At 38.6% G+C, this 23,111-nt stretch overlaps 2 protein-coding genes across 3 annotated transcripts; one reads left to right on the top strand and one right to left on the bottom strand.

Annotated features, from left to right (window-relative positions):
* Window positions 1–427: 427 nt before the first annotated feature.
* ppp1r3c2b (protein phosphatase 1 regulatory subunit 3C2, duplicate b) lies at window positions 428–2,413 on the top strand. Its single transcript, XM_079382974.1, has 3 exons — window positions 428–454; window positions 623–711; window positions 1,000–2,413. The coding sequence occupies exons 2-3, from the start codon at window positions 698–700 to the stop codon at window positions 1,730–1,732; spliced, it is 747 nt and encodes a 248-aa protein (XP_079239100.1). The 5' UTR covers window positions 428–454; window positions 623–697; the 3' UTR covers window positions 1,733–2,413.
* A 1,053-nt stretch (window positions 2,414–3,466) lies between these two features.
* Window positions 3,467–23,111, bottom strand: LOC306848429 (phytanoyl-CoA hydroxylase-interacting protein-like). Of its 2 annotated transcripts, XM_079382972.1 has the most exons (8): window positions 21,206–23,111; window positions 21,041–21,088; window positions 20,914–20,963; window positions 17,594–17,822; window positions 13,013–13,189; window positions 7,511–7,685; window positions 6,826–6,943; window positions 3,467–4,505 (listed from the first exon to the last, which is right to left on the bottom strand). In XM_079382972.1, the coding sequence occupies exons 5-8, from the start codon at window positions 13,184–13,186 to the stop codon at window positions 3,971–3,973; spliced, it is 1,002 nt and encodes a 333-aa protein (XP_079239098.1). In that variant the 5' UTR covers window positions 13,187–13,189; window positions 17,594–17,822; window positions 20,914–20,963; window positions 21,041–21,088; window positions 21,206–23,111; the 3' UTR covers window positions 3,467–3,970. The 2 variants fall into 2 exon arrangements, with proteins under 2 accessions (XP_079239098.1, XP_079239099.1); XM_079382973.1 differs by lacking the exons at window positions 17,594–17,822; window positions 20,914–20,963.

Genomic DNA, 23,111 nt, shown 5'->3' with positions numbered 1-23,111 from the left:
AAAAAACACTGAAAGTTAATCAACTAAATTTATTTAAATGTAGCCCAAAAAAACAAAATTGATTGCAATCACTTATCTTTAAAAAAATTGTAAATTTAATTTATATTAAATTCACACTGGACTATTTAGGACTACCTGAAATGAATAAATTAAAGAAAAATAAAGGACACAGGAACTACAATATAGCTGTTTTCCCTAAACATTCTTATGAATGTTAACCTGATATTCATCAACCTGAATGTTTCCTGATATTTGTCAACTATCCAAATGTATCTGTCCTAGGATTTAGTCTCCTGTACTCTTTAGCCAACAGATCCGGTCCTAAATAGCTGGTTAAGTCCTATCCGGTCTTTGCAAAGCTCACTGGCTTGAATTTGGAGGAGGGCTCAATCTACTATAAAAGATGAAGTGATGCAAGATTTCACACAAGGCTTCCTGAAGCTCAGCTGAGCAGGTAGTGCAAGACATCTCAAACTTGTGTCCTTCATTATTACATACAGATAATATTTTAAGCATTTCATTGGCTAATCCAATGATCAAAATAAAAGCACAGTAAGATGTTTTTTCAAGTTATGTTAAAAATGTGTTAAATTATTCAAACCACTTATGTCTGTTTTTACAGCATCAGCTCACTTTAAGGTGTGTGACCGCTTTGGGAAGAAAGGATTCTGAAGGACAATATCACTATAAGCTGAAGATGACTTGTGCAAAGTAAGTTTACTGTCTTAATATGACCAGGGTTTCCACAGTAACGAAAAATCTGGAAATATTTCAAAAGTGTGGTTTCCAGTCCTGAACAAATCCTTAAAAGTGATTATAAAAATGCTATTAACAAGTCATAAGAATTTCTGTAGTAAATATTTCTACTAAACCCAGCTCTAATGACTTCCTCATCAGCTAGAACTCACTGTTTGCGAGTGCAAACGTTTGAAAACGCATATATTCATTGATTAAAAAGTGTGGAAAAAAACTAATTTTGTCGTGTTTCTGCACCTCCAGTGTGATGTCGAGGTTTGGGCCGCCTGTCTCCGTGAGGTCTGTGGACATGACCGTGGGCTTCAGGTGCAGAGGTTCGCCGAACATCAGCCACCTGCTCGGCGTGTCTTCCCCCAAATCCCTGCGGCCCTGCATCTCCCTTAAGCCGGTGTTTGAGTACAGACACTCCCCTTCCACGGGCCTCATCACAGCCAAAAGCGGCCGCGGGGAAAAACGCGTCGCGTTCGCGGACGCCAAAGGACTTTCGCTCATCACGGTGCGCCTGTTCTCCGAGAAAGAGGACAAAATCCCGCGACTGAAGAAGCTGGGCTGCGCTAAAGAGACCGTTAATAATGCTTCGAGGTTGAGGCTTGGGTTTGAGCAGCCTTGTGGAGACTTCCATGCGTTCAGAAGTCGGCTTCAGGATCACATGGTGGCGTTGGAGAGCTGTAATGTCACCAGGTGCGCCATCCTTGGCACCGTGCGCGTCAAGAACGTTTGTTTTGAGAAAGCGGTGGAAATCCGTATAACTTTCGACGCCTGGCGCAGTTACAAGGACGTGGCGTGTAGTTACCTGGAGCACAGTTATGGGGAACCTGGAACCGATGTGTTTGAGTTCAACATCCGCGTCCCTGAGCGCAGATCCCCGCGGGAGCGCATCGAGTTCTGCGTGTCTTACTTACCGGCTGCGTTCAGTGCTGCTCAATGGGACAATAATAACGGCAAAAACTACTGTATTCATGTGTGTGAAGTGTGACTGAATGTGCAGTTTTCTAATGAAACGTTCACACTATTTGTACAATCAAACCCGAAACCACAAACGTTGCACTTTATCAGCTTTCTGACCCGTTTGGCACATACTGTGCCGTTTCTGAGCACTCGGTTGTATTTTATACTTTTTTTTTTTTTTTTTTTTTTTTAAAGGTTATTTGGCAAATCTCTACGGTGGCCGAGAGCTCAACGCGCTGCAAACAGATAAAACAACCTTCCTCAATTTTTACAACGCAAATGCTCACAACACAACCAAACAAAGAAACGCACTGCGAATAAAATTTATTTGGTTGTGTTGTGAGCATTTGCACCACTTGCTGTCAAACTGATTAAGATGTTTTCTTGATTTTGCTGGTGCTTTTTCTATTTGCATGTATTTTCTGAAGTTGCAGCGCGCTGAGCTCTCTCTCTCTGTCACCGTACATATTAGCAGGTGTATAACTCTCTCACATACTGTGGAAGTGTTTATTAAACCTTGCATGCTGTGGAAGATCTTTTTGACATTTGTATTGGATACATGTAATTTTTATATTTTCTATATTTAAAGATGAATTATTTTAGCAATGTGCCACTTATTTTGTAAGATTGAGCACTTCAACATGTTTATAAAACACTTGCATACTGGGAGTAATTTATATAAATATTTTATTAAAGCGCGCTGAACTTGCATCCTAATTTTTCATTTTCTCTTGCATTTATCTGTTAAGGTTTACTGTGGTCAAGGACGACCTAAAATTTTATAAGTTTCTTTTTTTTTTTTTTTTTTAATTATTATAACTTCAGTTATGCTCAGATTTTTTTTTTTTTCATTTTATTTTTTTTCATCTGTAGTATATCCAGTTGGGTGACAAGTGTTACGAGCTAAAACAATTTCACATGGGACACAAACTAGGCTCAAGGAGGTTCATTCAAATCCCAGGACGTCTTTGACTTGGACACTAAGTATAATCCATTTAAATCCATTAATTCCAAGGATTGGTACCTGACCGGTCTTTGGATTGATGTGAGAACCCTTGATTGGAAACTGAAGAGTATGTAGTTTGAGGGGTTGTTTATTTTATTTTTTGATGTTTTAGGTTTGTGATACCATTGCATTTTAAGTGGAAAACTAAACTCAACTGAGAAGTTTCATTTGACCTCCAAGATATAGCACTGCTGTGTAAAATGCTTTGCAGAAGCCATAAAGAAATCATCCCTGCTGGCAGGGAAATTGAGAGCTTGCGTTGTACTTTGTCTCATTGTGAGAGTTTTAAGGACGTGCCAGACAAATCCTGCTCTCAGCTGCAGACAGACAGAGAGATCAGTGCTTGTTCAGTCTGATCTGTTCATAATCAACCCTGATCGGATTACGTGCATGCAGACACTGGCCACTAGCGACCTCCAATTATCAAATATTACCATAGAGGGTTGGGAATCTGTAACCGTGATTTAATGGCTGCTGTGTGTTCTGTGAATTTGTGGCAGTTATGTTATTTGGAAATTAACATTTCAGGCAGCTTTCCTTCCATTTCTTTTTTGGACATTTGTTATAATTGTCGACTTCAGTTTTTGGTGTTTGAAGCTCAAGCATTCTCACTTGAACTCAAATATCAACAAGTCAAGGCCTAATTCTGAAGCTCTCATTTGATAAGCATCTTGCAATGTTTTTTTTTGCATCAAAACCACTGAAACTTGGTCAGAGTTGTACTCAATCATTTTCACACAGAAAACCTACAAAAGTAACATGCAGAAACTCTCAGAAGCGTTTTATTCTGTTAAAGCATTCTGTACAGTTAATGTAACATTTATGCATATACACACACACACACAACTCCTCAATACACACAAATTACTTAATAAAAAAATAAATGGAATCAATTACATAACACCAGTCCCATGGACCACTATTACGGTGCATTAAAATACAGGCTTTAAACGACAGTGAGTAAATGAAACATTTTTGGGTGAACGGTCTCTTTAAGATCTGAATAGTTGCCTCACAGATCATATGGCTTGGTTTCATTACGAGTGGCCAGACTAGTAGCCAGACTATCATGATCTCATTCATTTTTATTCTTACCTCTTTTGTGCAATGCCTTTGGTGCATTTTCAAATTCCAAATACCTCTTTTCATAAGTGTGAATATTTATTCAGATTCTCAGAACTTTGGGTCCATTTTCAGACCAGTGAGGTTCTCATGGTCCGGTTTCCGGTTGCACTTCCAGTGAGAGCTGCCATTCCCAGCTCAGCGGCCCACACTGATATTGCACACCTTACAGCTTGGGTCTTTTTTGGCGTTTGCAGTGGAAAGGCTCATGAGCTGGTGACGGCCGCTGATCTGAGCGAGTATGCCGTGCTCCAGAAGCAAGGGCTCTGTGTACAACACCTCCAGAATGACATCACTGGCGTGACAGAAGACCGGTATGTCTCCAGGTGTGTACGTCAGGAAGGGATTGCTTGACAGGTCCAGTCGTGGAAGGTGGCTGTTGCAAAAGCTATCCCCCTCCGATCCAGCAGGGGCCAGCACCAGCACTACATAATGGTACGCTGTGTACATGCAGTAGAAGTCCGCAAAGTAGAGGTTTGTACTCGTGGTGAGGAGACGATCGGCAGAAATTTGGAAGCGCAGAGGGCCATACGGGGAGTCTTTGGGAGGGAGGCCTGTGTCGAACTCTGTGTTGCAGCTGAGGAAGACGCCACGGAGCTTTCCGTTGATGGGGGAGCCGTGACTTCCACTGTTGTCTTTGAAAGATGGGAGCATTGCACCTCCACACTCTGACCTTTGTAGAGAGGTGAAGAATAATAAATGCAATAATCTGCCATTTTAAACACTACAAAGCTGAAATGTTGACATTAAGGTTGGCATGAAAGGACAATTCACCTTCTAAATGAACAAATTATCAATGCATGTTTTATTTTTTTAACCTCACTCATTTTAATCAGAATAGCAGGACTCGATCTTCCTGTGAGGATACAAACTTCTCTCTGGTGACGTATGCTGGACTTCTCCAATCATTTAGTCCACTTAAACCCTGTCCCTTTCCTTACAGTCGACTGCAAGCTTGCATTGAGATCTGCCTTCAACCAATTCATAGAATCAAGTTACTGAACTTGCTATTTTTTTTTCCTGATAGTCCATTTCACTTGAATGTATGTCACAATACATATGAAAATATCCGTCACTACTTCCATTTTATCATGACTACACTCTTGGAAATAAAGGTGCTTTACGATGCCATAGAAGAACCTCTGACTAAATGGTTCCATAAAGAACCTTTAACATCTGAAGAGCCTTTCTGTTTCACAAAAGGTTCTTTGTGGCGAAAGAAAGTTCTTCAGATTATAAAAAGGTAAGGAGGAGATGGTTCTTTAAAGAACCTTTGACTGAATGGTTCTTCTATGGCAGGGATCTCCAACCCTGCTCCTGGAGACTTTAGTTCCAACCCTGCTGCAACACACCTGTCTGTAATTATCAAGTAGCCCTGAACACCTTAATTAGCTGGTTCAGGTGTGACTGGGGTTGGAGCTGAAATCTGCAGGATGCTAGCTCTCCAGGAGCAGGGTTGGAGACCACTGTTTTATGACATGACTGTGAAGAACTTTTGAAGCACCTTTATTTTTAAGAGCGTAAGTGGTATTTGCAACTGATTTTACTTCTGAAATGTGATGAAAACAGGATATTCAACATGAAAAATGAAGGACGGGGCTTGGTTTAAAGACCTCATCAAAGAAATGACGATAACTATAACGATATCTATTCCGGTAATTAATATCCACACCAAGGGACGATAACATTCTCAGACACTATTCTTGTGTTTGGTGACCATACGTCCTCTTTTTCCCAGACATATCTTGGCTGGCATTTCTAAATTGTCTGGATTTTGGCTTTGTTTTTTTATTGTTTTCATACTTGCTGAAGGTAATGAATGAAAAGTAGTTTAACCAATAGCATGCAGGCATTGTACATAATCAACCAATTGTGGCTTGTGAGAATGTGGGATCTACAGAGAACAGAAGGACTATAGAGAGCACATCAGTAGGAAAACAAAGCCAAAACCTAGACATTTTAGACCAGGGGTGCCCAACCCTGTTCCTGGAGATCTACCTTCCTGCAGAGTTCAGCTCCAACCCTGATCAAACACACCTGAACCAACTAATTAGGATCTGAAGGGGCACTTGATAATTACAGACAGGTGTGTTTGATCAGGGCTGGAACTGAACTCTGCAGGAAGGTAGATCTCCAGGAACAGGGTTGGGCACCCCTGTTTTAGACTATTTAGAAATCGGGTATTTCAGGGAACAAAGAGGTTATCGACTGTTTTAATTGCTCCAGCTTTTTGAAGTCAGGTGGATTTTAAATGGCCAGACTTGATTGTGAGTTTAAAGCTGTTCAAGGTGTAGCTAGTTAACATGATCCTGTTAACTCCTGCTGGTAAATACCATAACTACAACACCTAGAACAGCTTTCTCTTTTGGCAGCCATTCTAAAGTAAAATTTTACATTTGATGGCCCCATTTTTGAAAGCTTCTATCCCTGGGCAGCATTAAGGACATACAGTAGTCACCAACAATGGATATTTGGCTATACACTTAGGAATAGTTCACTAAAAAATGGCTTGCATTTATTCATACAATGTCCACTGGGGTCCAATGTTGTTTTGGAAACCATTGACTTTAATTTTAGACAGCATTTTATCAAAATATCATCTTTTGAGTTCTGTAGAAGAAATAAACTCATACATGTTTGGAATGACATAAGGCTAAGTACATTTTGTTTAATTATTTTTTATTTTTGGGTGACCTGTATGGCCATGCTCAGTAACTGAAAATACTTAACTGTATGACAAACTGAAAATGCATGGGAAGATATTAAAATGCAATTTTTTTTTTTTGATGTAATACTATAAAGACTAACATTTTTACTTTTGCTATAACATGTAATGAAGAATTACACGCAATGAGACAAGGCACATGAATGAAGTAAACCGTCTGTTTTGATTCCATATCAAGTTCACTAGCACAGAAGATAAATCAGACACTGCAGTCTTAGAGCTATATGTAGAAGCAGCAGAGAAACTGAGGATGACAGATGACACTAACCTGACATAATGGAAGTATTCAGGGCTCTGATTGCGGTAGAAGACGGAGAACCTGAGCAGCCTCCCAGAAGCAGCCTGAGCTTTATCTAACAGCTGCTGGAGATGCTCCATGGCATAATCTGCAAAAAAGAACCCATTTAAAACCATCACTATTGAACATAAAACACAAGTGCTTTCTACAATGCACTAATGACATTGAACATGACATTGTAGGCAAGACAAAGACAGATCTGAGCATAATATGCAGAGTCAATGATTAGTAAGCCATTTGTTCAAGATTTTCTTTTAGCATTAGTATACAATGGCAAATTTGTGTCTTGAAGAATAAATTAAGACAATCATGACACTTCATACGGAGTGCTGATGTGTGTAATTTCTGTGCCAAGAAGTGCAGAAATGATGGTTGTTTCCGAACAGGTTTCCCCAAATAGCCCTCCTGTTTGTTACTGGTTGGAAAAAAAACTAGCCCCTCCCCCAAACTCACACCATTGGTCGAGCCTGTCGCTGTGTTGGGCTGCTTAAACAAACAGACCAATGATTTGATAGAGTCACAGTCTTTACCCTTTTTCAAAGGAATCAACTCACAAATCTTTTTGTCAGTTATCTTTGCATATTAAGCTGGCACAGGAGGAACTATTTTAACACTGAAAACACATTTAAATCTCTGTTACTCCGTCTCTGCTTACCTCCAGTGCAGAACTCCACTACTTGGCTCCATTCAGACACCTGATAGTCTCCGTCCGGCTGTCTGATGGCGGTCTGAACAGCCACACAGTACTCTGTTCGAGGGCTCAGGAACCAGTGGCCTCTCACAGCCATTGGCAGAGGTCCTGCTTTTGCCACTAGCTTGGTGGGGACATCCTGAAAAGCCAAACACCAGAGGGTGCTGATTGATAGTTAATTGTTGGCTTAAAGGGTTTGTGTTCAGCCTTCAAGACAAGAACAACCAACTATTTACAATACTTGACCTTTTTTGCTTGTTAAACCCCTACAAGTTGGGTGTAAAGTATGGTAGTGTGTGATCTTCAAGCATAGGGTTTTAAAAACTGTTCAGATTTGAAAAGTCATGTAGTGTGTTCCAGCATTTTTATATATAGTTTTTATAACTACTGTTAAAATGGACCAAAGAAAAGAGATCTAATTGAAACTGAAATTTGCACTCCAGATCAATGCTACGACCATCAGACCATATTTGATTGCCTGATTGTAATGCCTCAGTAGTTTGACAATGATTGGCTCGGTTAACAGTCTGCTGGGGTTTAAAAAATGTGTGTAGAGAAGAAAAGGTGCAGAAATGGCAAAAGGCTTGTCAAGATTTAATTGTGAAGGAACCCTTTCGCCTTCTGTCAGCAGAACTGTCACTAACCTGGAGTAGGAGGTGTCAGGTTGTCAGAGACTTTGCCAAGGCAAGGAAAGCTGAAAATGACTCTCACTTAATAAAAACCACAAGCTGAAACATCAATAACGGCAAAAAAAAAAAAAAAACTTAAAAGAAAAAACTCTTATGGATGTATTTGATGGACACTGCATGGGAGCCAGATCAAGTCAGGCCTGTTTTATTGAAATAAAGCTGAAATTAAATCAATTAAATATGAGTATTAGATTAAACTTAAACTTTAAAAAAAACACTTCAATAATCAGTGAGACTCAGTGTATGATTTCTGAGCAGATAACATCCGCATCCATATCATCCAGTGCAGTAATCTTACGCCTGTTATCTGTTTGTCGAATCTTCTTTCTGAGAGGTGAAAGACATTTTCAAACTTCACTAAAGCGTAAAGTATTTCCACTCACATTTCAGAGCTCGATCACAGGTAATTGGTCTTGTTGTGGAGGCTCGAGATCCTGACAAGCAGAACCAATTATGAAATGCTCAGAGGGGCGTAACCATAGCAACCCCCTCAGCAAGTCCTTTCCTTTCACCCGCAATGCAATATTAGAGCCGTGGCAAAATCAGATGTAATTTAGCAGCAGTTCATGCCTGTATTATCTTGGGCAGCCAATGAGTGCAGAAGAGATACTGGTAATACTCCTACAGTATAGCTTCATTTTGTCAGGAAGAATTTAAAAACTCAACACAATGAAGATTTTCATTAATTCAGCTCTGATTATTCTCCTAACACTTACTAAACAGTGCACTAAATTGACAATTAAGTCTCGCAAGTGTTTTAGATTTTTCAGTCAAGCAGACTTTGAATGCAGCTTTCAAGGAAATGGGTTGGATTTTTGAGAATTAAGTTACACAATTATTTTAGATAAATTATTTTAAACACTGCTGCAGATTTTCATGTGTAAGTGGCGAAGAATATTCAAAAATAAACAAAAAAATGACAAATAAAAAATGTGTATGATACCCAATATTACTAGTGTTTTTTTGCAAAGCAATATCAAAATGTTGTATATGTTCTACTGCTCAAAAATTAAGAAATACAAATTGTAAAGCATAAATAAATAATAAAAAAAATAAAATAAAAAATAGGTGCATGATGACCAACATACTAATGTACTAAATTTATATATTTTTTGCGAAGCAGTATCTAAATTTTCATGTGTAAGTGGTGAGGACTCAAAATAATAATAAATAAAATAAAATAATTTTCATTAGATTTTCATGTGCAGATGGTGAGGACTCCTACTCAAAAATAAACAAATAGGTGCCTGATGCCACAAATGACTAGTAAATTAATTATTTTAATAATTTATTTTAATTAATTTATTCGAAACAATATCCTAATTTTACATATTTTTTAGTTTGCTTTATTTAAAAAAAATGGTTGGCTATTTTTTTAAACATTGTTGGTGGCGTAAACTTTTTACTGAAAAAGAATTAAAACAATTAACATTATGGTGCATGATGCACCAAATTATTATTAAATTAAATGCTTTCCAAAGCAATATCCTAATTTTAGATATGTTTTTTTGGTTGGCTATTTACTTTAAAATGCTGTTGTGGACTTTAATGTCCAGTTTGTGGGAACTTTTTACTGAAATAAAAAAAAAAAAAAAGAATAAAAACAAATAAACGATAGGTGCGTGATGCCCCAAATTATTAGTGTACTAAATAAAATTTTTGCAAAATATCCTAATTTGATAATAATTTTTAAAGCAGTGGTTGGCCAGGGATTGGATACACAATTTAGATTAAAAGGTATTTCTTCTAAACATTTTGGCAGATTTTCATGTGCAAGTGGCGAGGACTGCTATGAACTAATTAACCAAATAAATAAATGCATGATGCCCCAAATTACTAGGGTACTAAATAAGTTTTTTCAAAGCAATATCCTAGTTTTATACATGCTTTTAAAGGGGTGCTTGGGAGGGTTTGGGAGGGTTTATGTGTTTATGTCCTGGTGAGTCATTATCCGCTCACAGCAGTTTTGCTCAAGTTTCTCGTGCTCCTGTATTAGAAGTGACGCGAGCATCACCGTACCCCCAAAGGGCTGTCAGATCTGCTCATTACCAACACACCTACCACCTATATCAGCCCCGCCATCTGCCTCTCCAGTGCCTGCTTTATTTAACCTTTCCTCAGACAGGAAACAGGGGATGTTCAGCTTAAAGAAATATAACATGAAAACAGATCTTAACCCTTATATTAATACAATTACATTGTAGGTCAATTTGACCCATACATTTTTCAATTGTTGGAAATATTGGTTATTCTATGATGGTTTGTGACTTTTCCTCATTTAGTGTCATGGACATGCCTGAAAAGTGTCAATACTCATATGAAATTGTATATTATGATGTTTTACACTCTGTTAAAGACATACATTTTTAATAGTTCATGCATGTTATTTTTTTCTAAGAATCAAACCCATGATCGTGGCGTTGCAAGCACCACACTTCAATTCTCTCTTTTTTTAAATAAAAAAGTTACAATTTATTGTTTGTTTGTTTGTTGTCAAAGTGAGACTTTTGGTGAATTGTCCAATTACCCTAAAAAAACTGTTACAATACTGTTTATAATATTCATAATTTGTGAAAACTAAAATGTTTTTTTTTTAAATAGCTATATGCTGTTTTGAAAAATATATTTTTTTGTAATGCATGAGAATTATTAATGTTTTAACCTTGATTGATTAATTGACAAATTTTTAATAGTTCATGCATGTTATTTTTGCTAAGAATCAAACCCACGGTCATGGTGTTGCGAGCACCATGATCTACTTCTTTTGTTAAATAAATAAATAAATACATAAAAATAATTACAATACTGTTAATAATATTCATAATTTGTGAAAAAATGTTTACATTTTTTTTACAATGTGTATTCATATTAAAATTTTACTGTTTTAACCTTAATTTCATTCATTAATCCATTCATTCATTCATCCATTCGTTCATTCGTTCGCCCATTCATTCATTCATCTATCCATTCATTCATTCATTCATTCATCCATTCGTTCACCCATTCATTCATTCATTCATTCATTCGTTCGCCCATTCATTCATTCATTCATTCATTCATCTATCCATTAATTCATTCATCCATTCATTCATTCATTCATTCATTCGTTCGCCCATCCATTCATTCATTCATTCATCTATCCATTCATTCATTCATTCATTCATTCATTCATTCATCTATCCATTCATTCATTCATTCATTCATTCATTCATTCGTTCACCCATTCATTCATTCATTCATTCATTCATCTATCCATTCATTCATTCATTCATTCATTCATTTATTTATTCATTCATCTATCCATTCATTCATTCACCCATTCATTCATTCATTCATTCATTCATTCATCTATCCATTCATTCATTAGTTCGCCCATTCATTCATTCATTCATTCATTCATTCATTCATTCATTCATTCATCTATCCATTCATTCATTCATTCGTTCGCCCATTCATTCATTCATCTATCTATCCATTCATTCATTCATTCATTCATTCGTTCACCCATTAATTCATTCATTCATTCATTCATTCATCTATCCATTCATTCATTCGTTCGCCCATTCATTCATTCATTCATTCATTCATTCATCTATCCATTCATTCATTCATTCATCTATCCATTCATTCATTCATTCGTTCGCCCATTCATTCATTCATCTATCCATTCATTCATTCATTCATTCATTCGTTCACCCATTCATTCATCTATCCATTCATTCATTCGTTCGCCCATTCATTCATTCATTCATCTATTCATTCATTCATTCGTTCGCCCATTCATTCATTCATTCATCTATCCATTCATTCATTCGTTCGCCCATTCATTCATTCATCTATCCATTCATTCATTCATTCATTCATTCGTTCACCCATTCATTCATTCATTCATTCATTAATTCGTTCGCCCATTCATTCATTCATTCATTCATTCGTTCACCCATTCATTCATTCATTCGTTTATTCATTCGTTCGCCCATTCATTCATTCATTCATCTATCCATTCATTCATTCATTCATTCATTCATTTATTCGTTCACCCAACATTCATCCAACAAAGGTCTTCGGCCTCGTCTCTTACGCACAGAGATTTCTCCAGTTTCTCTGAATCTTTTGATGATGTTATGCACTGTAGATGATGAGATTTGCAAAGCCTTTGCAATTTGACGTTGAGGAACGTTGTTTTTAAAGTATTCCACAATATTTTTACACACTCTTTCACAGATTAGAGAGCCTCTGCCCATCTTTACTTCTGAGACGCTCTGCCTCTCTAAGACATCCCTTTTATAGCTAATCATGTTACAGACCTGATGTCAATTAACTTAATTAGTTGCTAGATGTTCTCCCAGCTGAATTCTTGCTTTTTCAGCTCTTTGTTGCCCCTGTCCCAACTTTTTTGAGACCTGTAGCAGGCATCAAATTTGAAATGAGCTCATTTAGTGGATAAAAGTGTCAAATTTCTCAGTTTAAACATTTATGTTCTCTATGTTCTATCATAAATAAAATATTGGCTCGTGTGATTTGAAAATCTTTTAGTTTTCATTTTATTCAAATTTTTAAAAAACTTAATTTAAACTTAATAAAACTTAAATTTTTACTGTTTTAACATTTACTTATTTCTGTTTGTTTGTTGACTCAACGATTTTTTTCTGTTTTGTTTTTTGGGTTTCTTTTTGTTTTCCAGTGTGACTTATGGTTAACTGTATCAGGTAATTGAATCAGGGCTGAATTTTATCCTGTGAGATCAACAGGGAGTGGAATGACAGCGGATACTGACTCTGTGCTTGAAGCGGTTGTGCTCGCTGCCCTGTTTACGACTCAAGTCGAAGAAGTAATGCGTCACTCGGGACGCGTCCTCGTGGGCCATTTCCCAGTTGATCCGGAACGAGTCGCAGGTCACATCGCTGATCTCAATATCATGGGGTGTGGAGAGCAGCTCCACCTCAGCCATTGCCTGCAGGAACACAACACGACAAACCGTCAAACAGAAACGTTACAGCCGAAAAAAGACAAAACACATCTGACCTCAGATAAAATTCAATTATCCTGTGAATAGATGATCCTTCAGCTGAATAAAACAGATAACCTCCCCTCACACAAACACTGCCTTCACTATGAATTAACTTCATCTATAGAAGCAAATTAAATCATAAATGTCCATTGTCAACTTAATTTCAATGTTCAATAAGCACTTGTTTTTAAATACGTGCTTAGTTAGTAAAGCTCATTTGAGTTTGTCCTCATTAAGTGAGCTGACCGGAAACAGTTTCCTCAGGATGTCATAATAGTCTGTTTTATCATTATTGACTGACTAGGCAGCACAGCAGTGGGTTTCAAACACAGTCAACTGAATTACTTATAATTTATTCATTAACCGCTTTGTTTCTATACAAAAGGAACAATTGAGGGGACAATGTGCTTATGTTATACGTGGAAACTTATGAAATATCCTGTCATTATGGCTGCAAATGCAACAAATTGTACAAATCAGTGAGGTACATATGCAAAACATTAACAATGTATTGATAATGTTGACTTTTACAGACATGTTGTCAATACAGACATTAACACATAAATGAACAAATAATTTTTTTTTTTCTTTCGTCATGATGATGCCTGTTTTGTTCAAGGTTTCCTGGTCAATTATAATAAAAAAAATATTGCAAAGAAAGCCTAGCATTTTTAAAACCTACCTTTCAAAAAAACAGATTTGTTTTTAATGAATAAATTCAAATGATTAAATACTCTTTCAGCGCAAGTCATAAAATGTCAAAATATCAACCCTGTTACCATGATTTTATACAGTAAACAAACGAACGTTAAAAAGTGGATATTTATCAGAATTAAATTCCCTAAGAGTTGCTTTGTAACCCTTGCAATCTCCAATTAAACTCAACTCTGTTGCCATCCACCCTGTTACATTTAATGAAGACTTATGTAAGTTAAATGATCAAATATATGAATTTAGCTGGAGACAGCACATTAACAGGTAAACACATTATCTAATCAGCGGTAAAGGCTTGTTTGACAGAATGACCGGAGTGCTGCCTCTCAGAGGAGAGATAATAAAGGCGCTTAGTGATGTGTTTTGCTGAAGTGCGGGTGTGAGTAATGCTCTGCTCTCCTCCAGTGTGTGATTACTGCCATGAAGTGCAGTGAATGAGGCCGTGTGTTTGATTAGCTGTCATTTTTCTCTTCCTGTGACTGCTGACCCTAGAGTAATGTGAAGTCACACAATCTATTATCAGCCCTTGTGCTCTGAGAAACACCCATAACTCTGTGAGAGAGACGGCGGGGTGATTTATAAGCACCTCTCCTTCTTGTCCTCCTTTCACTGCCTTCATATTACTCACAGTTCTTTTTCCCATAGCAGTTGTCCTCTTTGACATTTACTTTTTCTTAAGTGTCCAAATGCATTTAGGGGTCAGTTGTAAATGTAAAATGTACATGTAAGCTAAAATGTCACAGATTTGGTGTATTTTGGTATAAATCTCCCATATGGACAGTATGCTGAGGCAGCGCAACGCCAAGAGACTGGCATGAAAAAGCTGGACAGCACAAATGTGTGCATGCCAGAAAATATGTTTTACAGCAAGTACTTCACACATGAATGCTTTGGCTCAGAGACATATGGCATCCCTTGTGAAAGTGAAATATAATTTTTTTTATATGAGAATTTATTAGGAAATATTACACTTAAGTGTGTACTGAATTTAATGTTTTTGGACTCTTAAATGCATGTTATTTGTCATTATAGTTTACTTTTATATTAAATGCAATCAGCTGAACTTAAGAGTGATTTTTAAATACATCTTTATATGTAATTTCATAATTACTTCTATTGTCTTTGAAATACAGTGTGCTGTTAAATGTACTGCATTTATGCCCAACTAAATATATCTATTGAACCTTGCATGTGATGTATTATATTTGTAACAACACATTTGTAATGATGAAGTTGCAATTTAGTACATTTAAAATGTAGTATCTTTAAATGTGATATCAAATAACACACTACAGTTGAAAATTATAATCAAGTACTTTACGTGCATTCATGTGTTTGTCAACACATCAAAATAAGTGTGCTTTTTTAAAATATAACAAATATTATTAAAGCATAATGATTAAAATGTAGTTTAATGTAAAACTAATTTAATTTAATTTGACATTATTACAAAGGACACTTTTTAAAACTGTGATAAGAGGCCGGCTTGAAAGTGTACTCTCTTTTAAGAACACTTAAGCAGAAAAATAAGTACTTATTTCAGTACTATTATATTATAAGTACAGATTTGAAGTACACTATTCAAAGCAATTAAGCGTACTCTTTTTTCCAGAGAGGACATGTGTGTGGCCTGAAGTGATCATCTGCTTTGCCTCAGGATGGAGCATAATTTAAAAAAGTATTTGAAAATTAACGAACTGTGAGTTTTCAAATATCCTACAGGAGGTGACTGCTGTAATGTCATGGAAACACTTCAACTCCCCAGACTGCTGCCTTTCATTCAAAGGGAATGTAGGCCATGATAAACATCCTCACAGGACTTGCATCAAAGCTGCAAAACACACACACACACACACACACACATCACACACAGTGATGCTGCTTGCTTACTATTTTAGAAAAACCTTTGAACATTTTGGAGTTTTGCTGTAGTGCTCAGTAAAAAATCAAGATGCTGCATGCTGTCAGTTATAAAATAAGCCTCAAAAGATGGCAAGAAAATCTTATGAAAACATGTTCAGGTCACATTTTACCCCATAATGAAAGAAAAAAAGGTTTTATTTTGCAAATAGAAAACGTGTTTTTTTTTGCATTGTTTTTTTTCATGACAATTTTTTTTTTTTATAAAGTCTCTAATGTCTCATTACAGCCAGACATTTTACTTTTGAGTTTGTTTGTTTGTGTGTGTGTGTGTGTGAGAGAGAGGGAGAAAGATTTCCATTATTCTTACTGATTATTCTCATTAATGTAATAGTAATTTTTCATGCAATGATTGTATAAATCCCTGAAAAAAGCAATAAATGAGGAAATAAAGTCAGCAAAAAATTATGTAATTATTTTAAAAATATATCAATTATTTTTTAGATTCTCATTAAGGCTGATTCAATCATTTATTTCAAATTTTTAAATAAAATTTTAAAAAATTAAAAATAACTGCTGTTCTTCAATATTACACTTTACGATTACAAATGTGTAATTACAAATATATTTGGAAAAAATCTAAATGTTAAATCAAAATTTTAAATAATTTCTACTGTACTATGATAAAAATGTTACATTAAAATGACTGTAATACAATATAACTAAAGACATTTCAACAAATATTTTATGCTTATAATGATCTAGAATAAGATTATACCATTATTGATAATATATCTGCATTATAATAATATAATAAACAAATAGTAATGCAATCTTTAAATATGCTTAATTGTCATGAAAATAATCACAATGCAAAAAGGAAAACAATTCCTAAAATTAGGCCTAATTTTGTTCAAGCAAAATGCACTATATACTGTATATATTTTGTTGTTTTGATTTTGCGGTTCAATATGAACCTGACATGGTCTTATGATATTCATTCAGCAGTATAACAGAGCAGAACAGCATTAATAAACACTGCAGCATGTTATTAAGAAAATTATTAGTATTGAATGTGTAAATATGTGGCCACATGCTTGTGCTATGCAGAATTACAAAGATGCAAATCATAAGATGTAAACAGTTTTCTGAACAAGAAGACAATTTACCCAAAACTCTTTATCTCCACTTTGATAAGGCCTCAGCATAAGTGTATTCAATGACCCTATGTACTCAAATAAACAAAAAACGTGCATCCAGAGCATTTCACTGGGTCAGTCTCAGAGAAGTGAGCCACATTCACACATGATTAATAAGCAGAGCTCCAGCACAAGCAGCAGTGTCTGAACCGAATGTGATTAATTGAGGAATCGCTCGCTGAAATGAGCTGCTGGAGAAACGAGAGCCTGATTCTCACAGTGTTAAGGTTCAGATTTCTCTTCAAGAGCGCATCTCACATGTATCTGCAATGCAGCTCCCCTGTGGTGGGAGTGAAACTATTAAAGCAACACTGTTCTGCATTTCACTGTGATAGTCAGAACTACAAAAGAGAAAAAATAAAACAGCAGTGCAAGAAAGCACACTTCGAACAAAATGTTCTAATCTGATTATCTGGATGGTGAAAGTCTACACGGCAGTCCTGACCTCAATTCACTGCACTTCAGAGAAAAACAACAGTTTGTGCATTTATTATTATAATAATAAATACATGTATTATATTATTCTTCTTCTCAATTCAGTGTTGCTTTTAATGAATAAAAGAGAAAGACTTACCTCTGTGTTGAGAAGCAGCAGTGATGATAATGAAGAAGGGATATGTTCACAGACAGAAGCTGTATAAATGAGTGTGGCTGTAATTCTTCGTCTTTTCCTCTTTCACTGCTGCCAGCTCCTTAAACGAGGATGAAAACTGAGAGCGAGGGCTTTCTCGTCACTCTCTCTCTCTCTTACTCTCTGTCTCTCTCTCTCTCTCTCTCTCTCCATGTGTATTTGTTTTCTACAGCTGTATGCCGAAGGGAAATGAACAGCTATGAGAAAGTGCAGCATCAATGAACCGTAAAAGTGATGTAAGCTACTCACTCATGCCTGATCAACACACACTCGCTCCACCTTCACAGAGACGACCACAGCACATGCAGTTTTACATCAACAAACCAAGAGATTTTCTCCAAGTGAGAGTGATCATGACATGTCTTCAGCACATGCTGACTGAAATCAAATGTCTCTGTCTGAAATCCTGCACTTTGATATTTGTGATATTTAACAAAAATGATTTTGAAACCTTGAATTTTAGGATTTCTGGTTGTTGTCTTTTGATGTCTAAAGCTTTGATGCCTTTGAACTGAATATATATATATATATTTTTTTTATATATAAGGGTTAAAAAAGGTGCTAACGCTGCTAGTAGGTAACAAATGGCTTATCTTTGTCAGGGTTCTGTCACTTCGGTCTAGTTTATTCATGGTTTTGTGACGGAGCCCTGACACTCCCTTCTTGTCTTGTTTTCTGGTGAGCGCGTGGCTTCGAGTGTGCTCGAGCTGCGCGCTCTCTTGTCTGCGTGCTCTGTTTCATGTTGGGGCGTGGTGTTCGGATCCCGGCACTCCTGTCTTGTTCAGACTCTGTTCTGGTTTCGTGTCGGGGTTCGGACACTCACGCTCCAGGTTTGTTCTTGCTGGGGAGCGTGCGATTTCGAGTTTGCTCGGGTCGTGCGCTCCTCTGTCCTCTGTCTCTGTGTGTGTGCGTTTTGTTCGGCACGCGGTTCGGTTTCGGCCGCGTGCTTTTTCTTGTTTTGTTTTGATCTGTGCTTTCATGTTTGTCATGTTTTGTGAACATGCAGCTTATGAGTCTCCTCGTTAGCTGCGTGTTCGTGTCCTGTCTTGCACATGGCTAGTGATTTGTTTTGCTGGCCATGTGCTTGTGTTTTTGTTTTGTGTGAGCACATGGCTTGTCTTGTTTGGTTCTATGTGCCATGTGCTCATGTCAATTGTCTTGACCCCACCCACCTTGTTTCCTAATTATTGGTTAATTTTCCCCACCTGTGTTTACCTCATTACCCTCCTCATTTGCTCCCTTTATAATCTCCTTGTGTTTGCAGTCCTGCGCCAGTTCGTCGTCGTAATTTCCCGTGTGCTGATCCTGCCTTGCCTTGTCGTGCCCTGTCCTGCCTTGCCAAGCCTGCCAGCTGTCCTGTTTTTCCCCTACGGGGTAGTTTTGGTTGGGTTTGTTTATTTTTTATTAATAAAGCCCATTCTCTGCAGTACTGAGTCCTCGCCTCATCCCTTCTCCCCACAACCCTGACAATCTTAGCAATTGTAAGAATAGTTATGATATGAATTACTGAATTAAAAAAAAAACATCTTTAAAAAACAGAATGAAGCCTAATGAACATGAACATTTAATTCAATTAATGTTAAAAATAATCATAATTCTGTTCTTTCTTATACCTTTTCTTTGAAATTATTCCTGACAGCTAACAAAACTACATCACGGTAAAAAAAAACAGTAGTAAAGCAATGATATTATTTAGGATATATGATTAATGAGTATTTACATTACAATGGTTAATATGTAAGTTACAATTATCCCGCAATATTATAATCAAGTCTTTATTAATATAAATAAATGCCATGATTAGCAGTAGTCTATGAGTGATGAAAAAATGTATAAATGTAAATAAAGCATAAAATAAAAATTAAGAACAGTCTGTTTATTAAATAATACTATTATTATTATTATTATTAATAATAATAATAATATAATTATATATATATATATATATATATATACACTCACCTAAAGGATTATTAGGAACACCTGTTCAATTTCTCATTAATGCAATTATCTAATCAACCAATCACATGGCAGTTGCTTCAATGCATTTAGGGGTGTGGTCCTGGTCAAGACAATCTCCTGAACTCCAAACTGAATGTCAGAATGGGAAAGAAAGGTGATTTAAGCAATTTTGAGCGTGGCATGGTTGTTGGTGCCAGACGGGCCGGTCTGAGTATTTCACAATCTGCTCAGTTACTGGGATTTTCACGCACAACCATTTCTAGGGTTTACAAAGAATGGTGTGAAAAGGGAAAAACATCCAGTATGCGGCAGTCCTGTGGGCGAAAATGCCTTGTTGATGCTAGAGGTCAGAGGAGAATGGGCCGACTGATTCAAGCTGATAGAAGAGCAACTTTGACTGAAATAACCACTCGTTACAACCGAGGTATGCAGCAAAGCATTTGTGAAGCCACAACACGCACAACCTTGAGGCGGATGCGCTACAACAGCAGAAGACCCCACCGGGTACCACTCATCTACACTACAAATAGGAAAAAGAGGCTACAATTTGCACGAGCTCACCAAAATTGGACGGTTGAAGACTGGAAAAATGTTGCCTGGTCTGATGAGTCTCGATTTCTGTTGAGACATTCAGATGGTAGAGTCAGAATTTGGCGTAAACAGAATGAGAACATGGATCCATCATGCCTTGTTACCACTGTGCAGGCTGGTGGTGGTGGTGTAATGGTGTGGGGGATGTTTTCTTGGCACACTTTAGGCCCCTTAGTGCCAATTGGGCATCGTTTAAATGCCACGGCCTACCTGAGCATTGTTTCTGACCATGTCCATCCCTTTATGACCACCATGTACCCATCCTCTGATGGCTACTTCCAGCAGGATAATGCACCATGTCACAAAGCTCGAATTATTTCAAATTGGTTTCTTGAACATGACAATGAGTTCACTGTACTAAAATGGCCCCCACAGTCACCAGATCTCAACCCAATAGAGCATCTTTGGGATGTGGTGGAACGGGAGCTTCGTGCCCTGGATGTGCATCCCACAAATCTCCATCAACTTCAAGATGCTATCCTATCATATGGGCCAACATTTCTAAAGAATGCTTTCAGCACCTTGTTGAATCAATGCCACGTAGAATTAAGGCAGTTCTGAAGGCGAAAGGGGGTCAAACACAGTATTAGTATGGTGTTCCTAATAATCCTTTAGGTGAGTGTATATGTCACAGTCACCAGTCTAGCTGCACTGCATTTCCCAGCATCCCTCTTGCCACTCACCTGCACTCCGTCATAAATCACTCATACCTGACGTCTATCAGGGAATCCTCCTCATCTGTTGGTGCCAATCAAGCTCCCTATAAGATAACACGCCATTCATACGTTCATTGTCTGGTCTCGAGGTTACAAGCTCTTTGTCTGTCTTGGCACTTACCTGCTGAATCCCTGTGGCTCCGTGGATGTCTTCCTCCAGTTGATTCTACTAAAAGGGAAAGAGAACGACAATTAATTCCTCAGTTTATTGAACTTCATTGCACTCTGAGTTATTGCACTTACCTTTTGAGTTTGCCTTCAGTTTGTTTAATAAAGAAGCTCTTACCTTACTCATCCTCGTGTGCCTCTCCATCCAGTGTATGACAGAAGACCAGACCAATACAAAAGTTGTCATGTGGATCCCCTCGAGCGATTATCATCAAGATGTCCTTCCCCTGGAGGAGTATCCATCAGTTCCTCACCTGCTCAAAGCAGACTTCCCTCGACCGGTGGACTCTTATGGACTGTTTCTGGGGTGATTTGGATGAGGGGATTGCTGGCCCACTGGCCGGGTCCAGCTGGACCCTGCCCGATTACATCAACCTGGCTCGGTTCGTCAGCGGATCCCGTCTCCTCGCCACCAGCCCAGAAGCATCACACCTTTGTCCCATCCATCTCAAGTAAAGTAAGCCGGCCGCTCATCAACCCAGCCCTCTGGCTGCACAGAAGTCATCCCCAATCATGACCGCTGATCACCAAACATCACACATTATGGCTGTTGTTCCGGAAGCACCACCTGTTAAGCCTACCAGTACAGAGTCTGCTCATTTCATCAAGTTCAGTCCAGAATCCACATGCCTGGCCAGTGGTCCAGACCAGACCTGTCCTCCTGTGTTTCCCTGAGCCCGGAAGTGGGTTTCAAACAGCGCTGACCTGGGGGCTAAGGTTGCGGACCCTGCTATAACATCTGTCCGGTCAGCACTGAAATCTGCCTTCCACCCTCCGCTTTCAGCTCCCCAAACGAATTCAGTCCTCAGCCCAGAACCACCGGCCGCATCTCCCTCGAGCCCACCATCCGTGGCTCACTCAAGCCCGCCGTCCACAGCACATTTACCCCTATTTGATGTTTCTAGCCAATCTGCCAGTGGTCAGAGCTCCTACAGCCAGGACACAAGTTCCCAGAGCAGGGTTGGCACTCAGCTGGCAGGCTCTAGTCTTTATGTGCTTGTCCAGTCAGTAAGCATCTTCACTGATGGCTCATTTCTCTTCCTCCAAGATACCTCTACCCAGTATGTGCCTGCTTTTTTGGATGCAAAAGTGCCTGGGTACAGTCAAATTGCCCCAAGTGAATTCTGCCCCCAGTTGTCTCAATGGCAGCCTTCCTCTAGGTGGTCAGAAGGTTCACAGACCTCTGGTACAGTGGCATCACAGAGTAACTCAAGGCTCTACAGCTCCCAATAAGTTCTCAACCCTTACCTCCGCAGCAAGTCCTGGCCAATCTCCACCCAAGAAAGTGGCAGATTTAGTGGCTTGTCCAGCCTGTCTCAAAGTACCTCAAATCAGTATACCTCGGGGTCCCCTCAAAGTGTTCAGACTTCCAATGTGTCTTCCTGCCAGCTCCAGAGCTCGCCCCAGTGCAGGCTCCAGCCCCTGACCAGAGCCCAGTGCAGGCTTCAGCCCTTGAGTACGCTCCATGTAAGCACAACCCAGTTCCCGAGACCAGCCCACGGAGGGCTTCTGATCCCCTGTTAAGCCCAAGGAGGGCTCCAGTTCCTCAGTTTAGTCCCGAGAGAGCTGCAGATCCCAGTTCCAGTTAATCCAGTTCCCCGGTTTCGGCCATGGGTGCAATTCACAGTTCCAGTGGATCCAGGTCCCCGTTGAGCCCAGGGAGGGCTCCTGATTCCCCGTTGAGCTCAGGGAGGGCCACAGATCCTAATTCCAATCCTCCTTCGTCTTCGTTGGTCTCAGCCAGCTTCGCTCCTCCAGAGTGCCCTCAAATGCCCGCTCCTCCAGAGCGGTATCCTGTTCCCAGGTTAGGCCCTGGGAGGGCTCCTGTTCCCACGACTGGCCCAGGGAGGGCCTCAGATCCCAAGATCTCTGCTCCAGAGCCAGTTCCAGTTCATGAATTTGTGCTTATGCATCCTTCTGTCCTGAAGGCCAAGGAGGCCATTCAGGAACCCCCAGAATGTCCCGCCATGGCCAGGGAGCTTGTCTGTGAACCCACTGCCAACCCTGTTGTAGTGGTCATTGGT

Source organism: Barbus barbus, assembly GCF_936440315.1.
Source record: "Barbus barbus genome assembly, chromosome: 28".
Taxonomy (NCBI): domain Eukaryota; kingdom Metazoa; phylum Chordata; class Actinopteri; order Cypriniformes; family Cyprinidae; genus Barbus; species Barbus barbus.
This window is presented reverse-complemented; position numbering and strand designations above follow the sequence as displayed.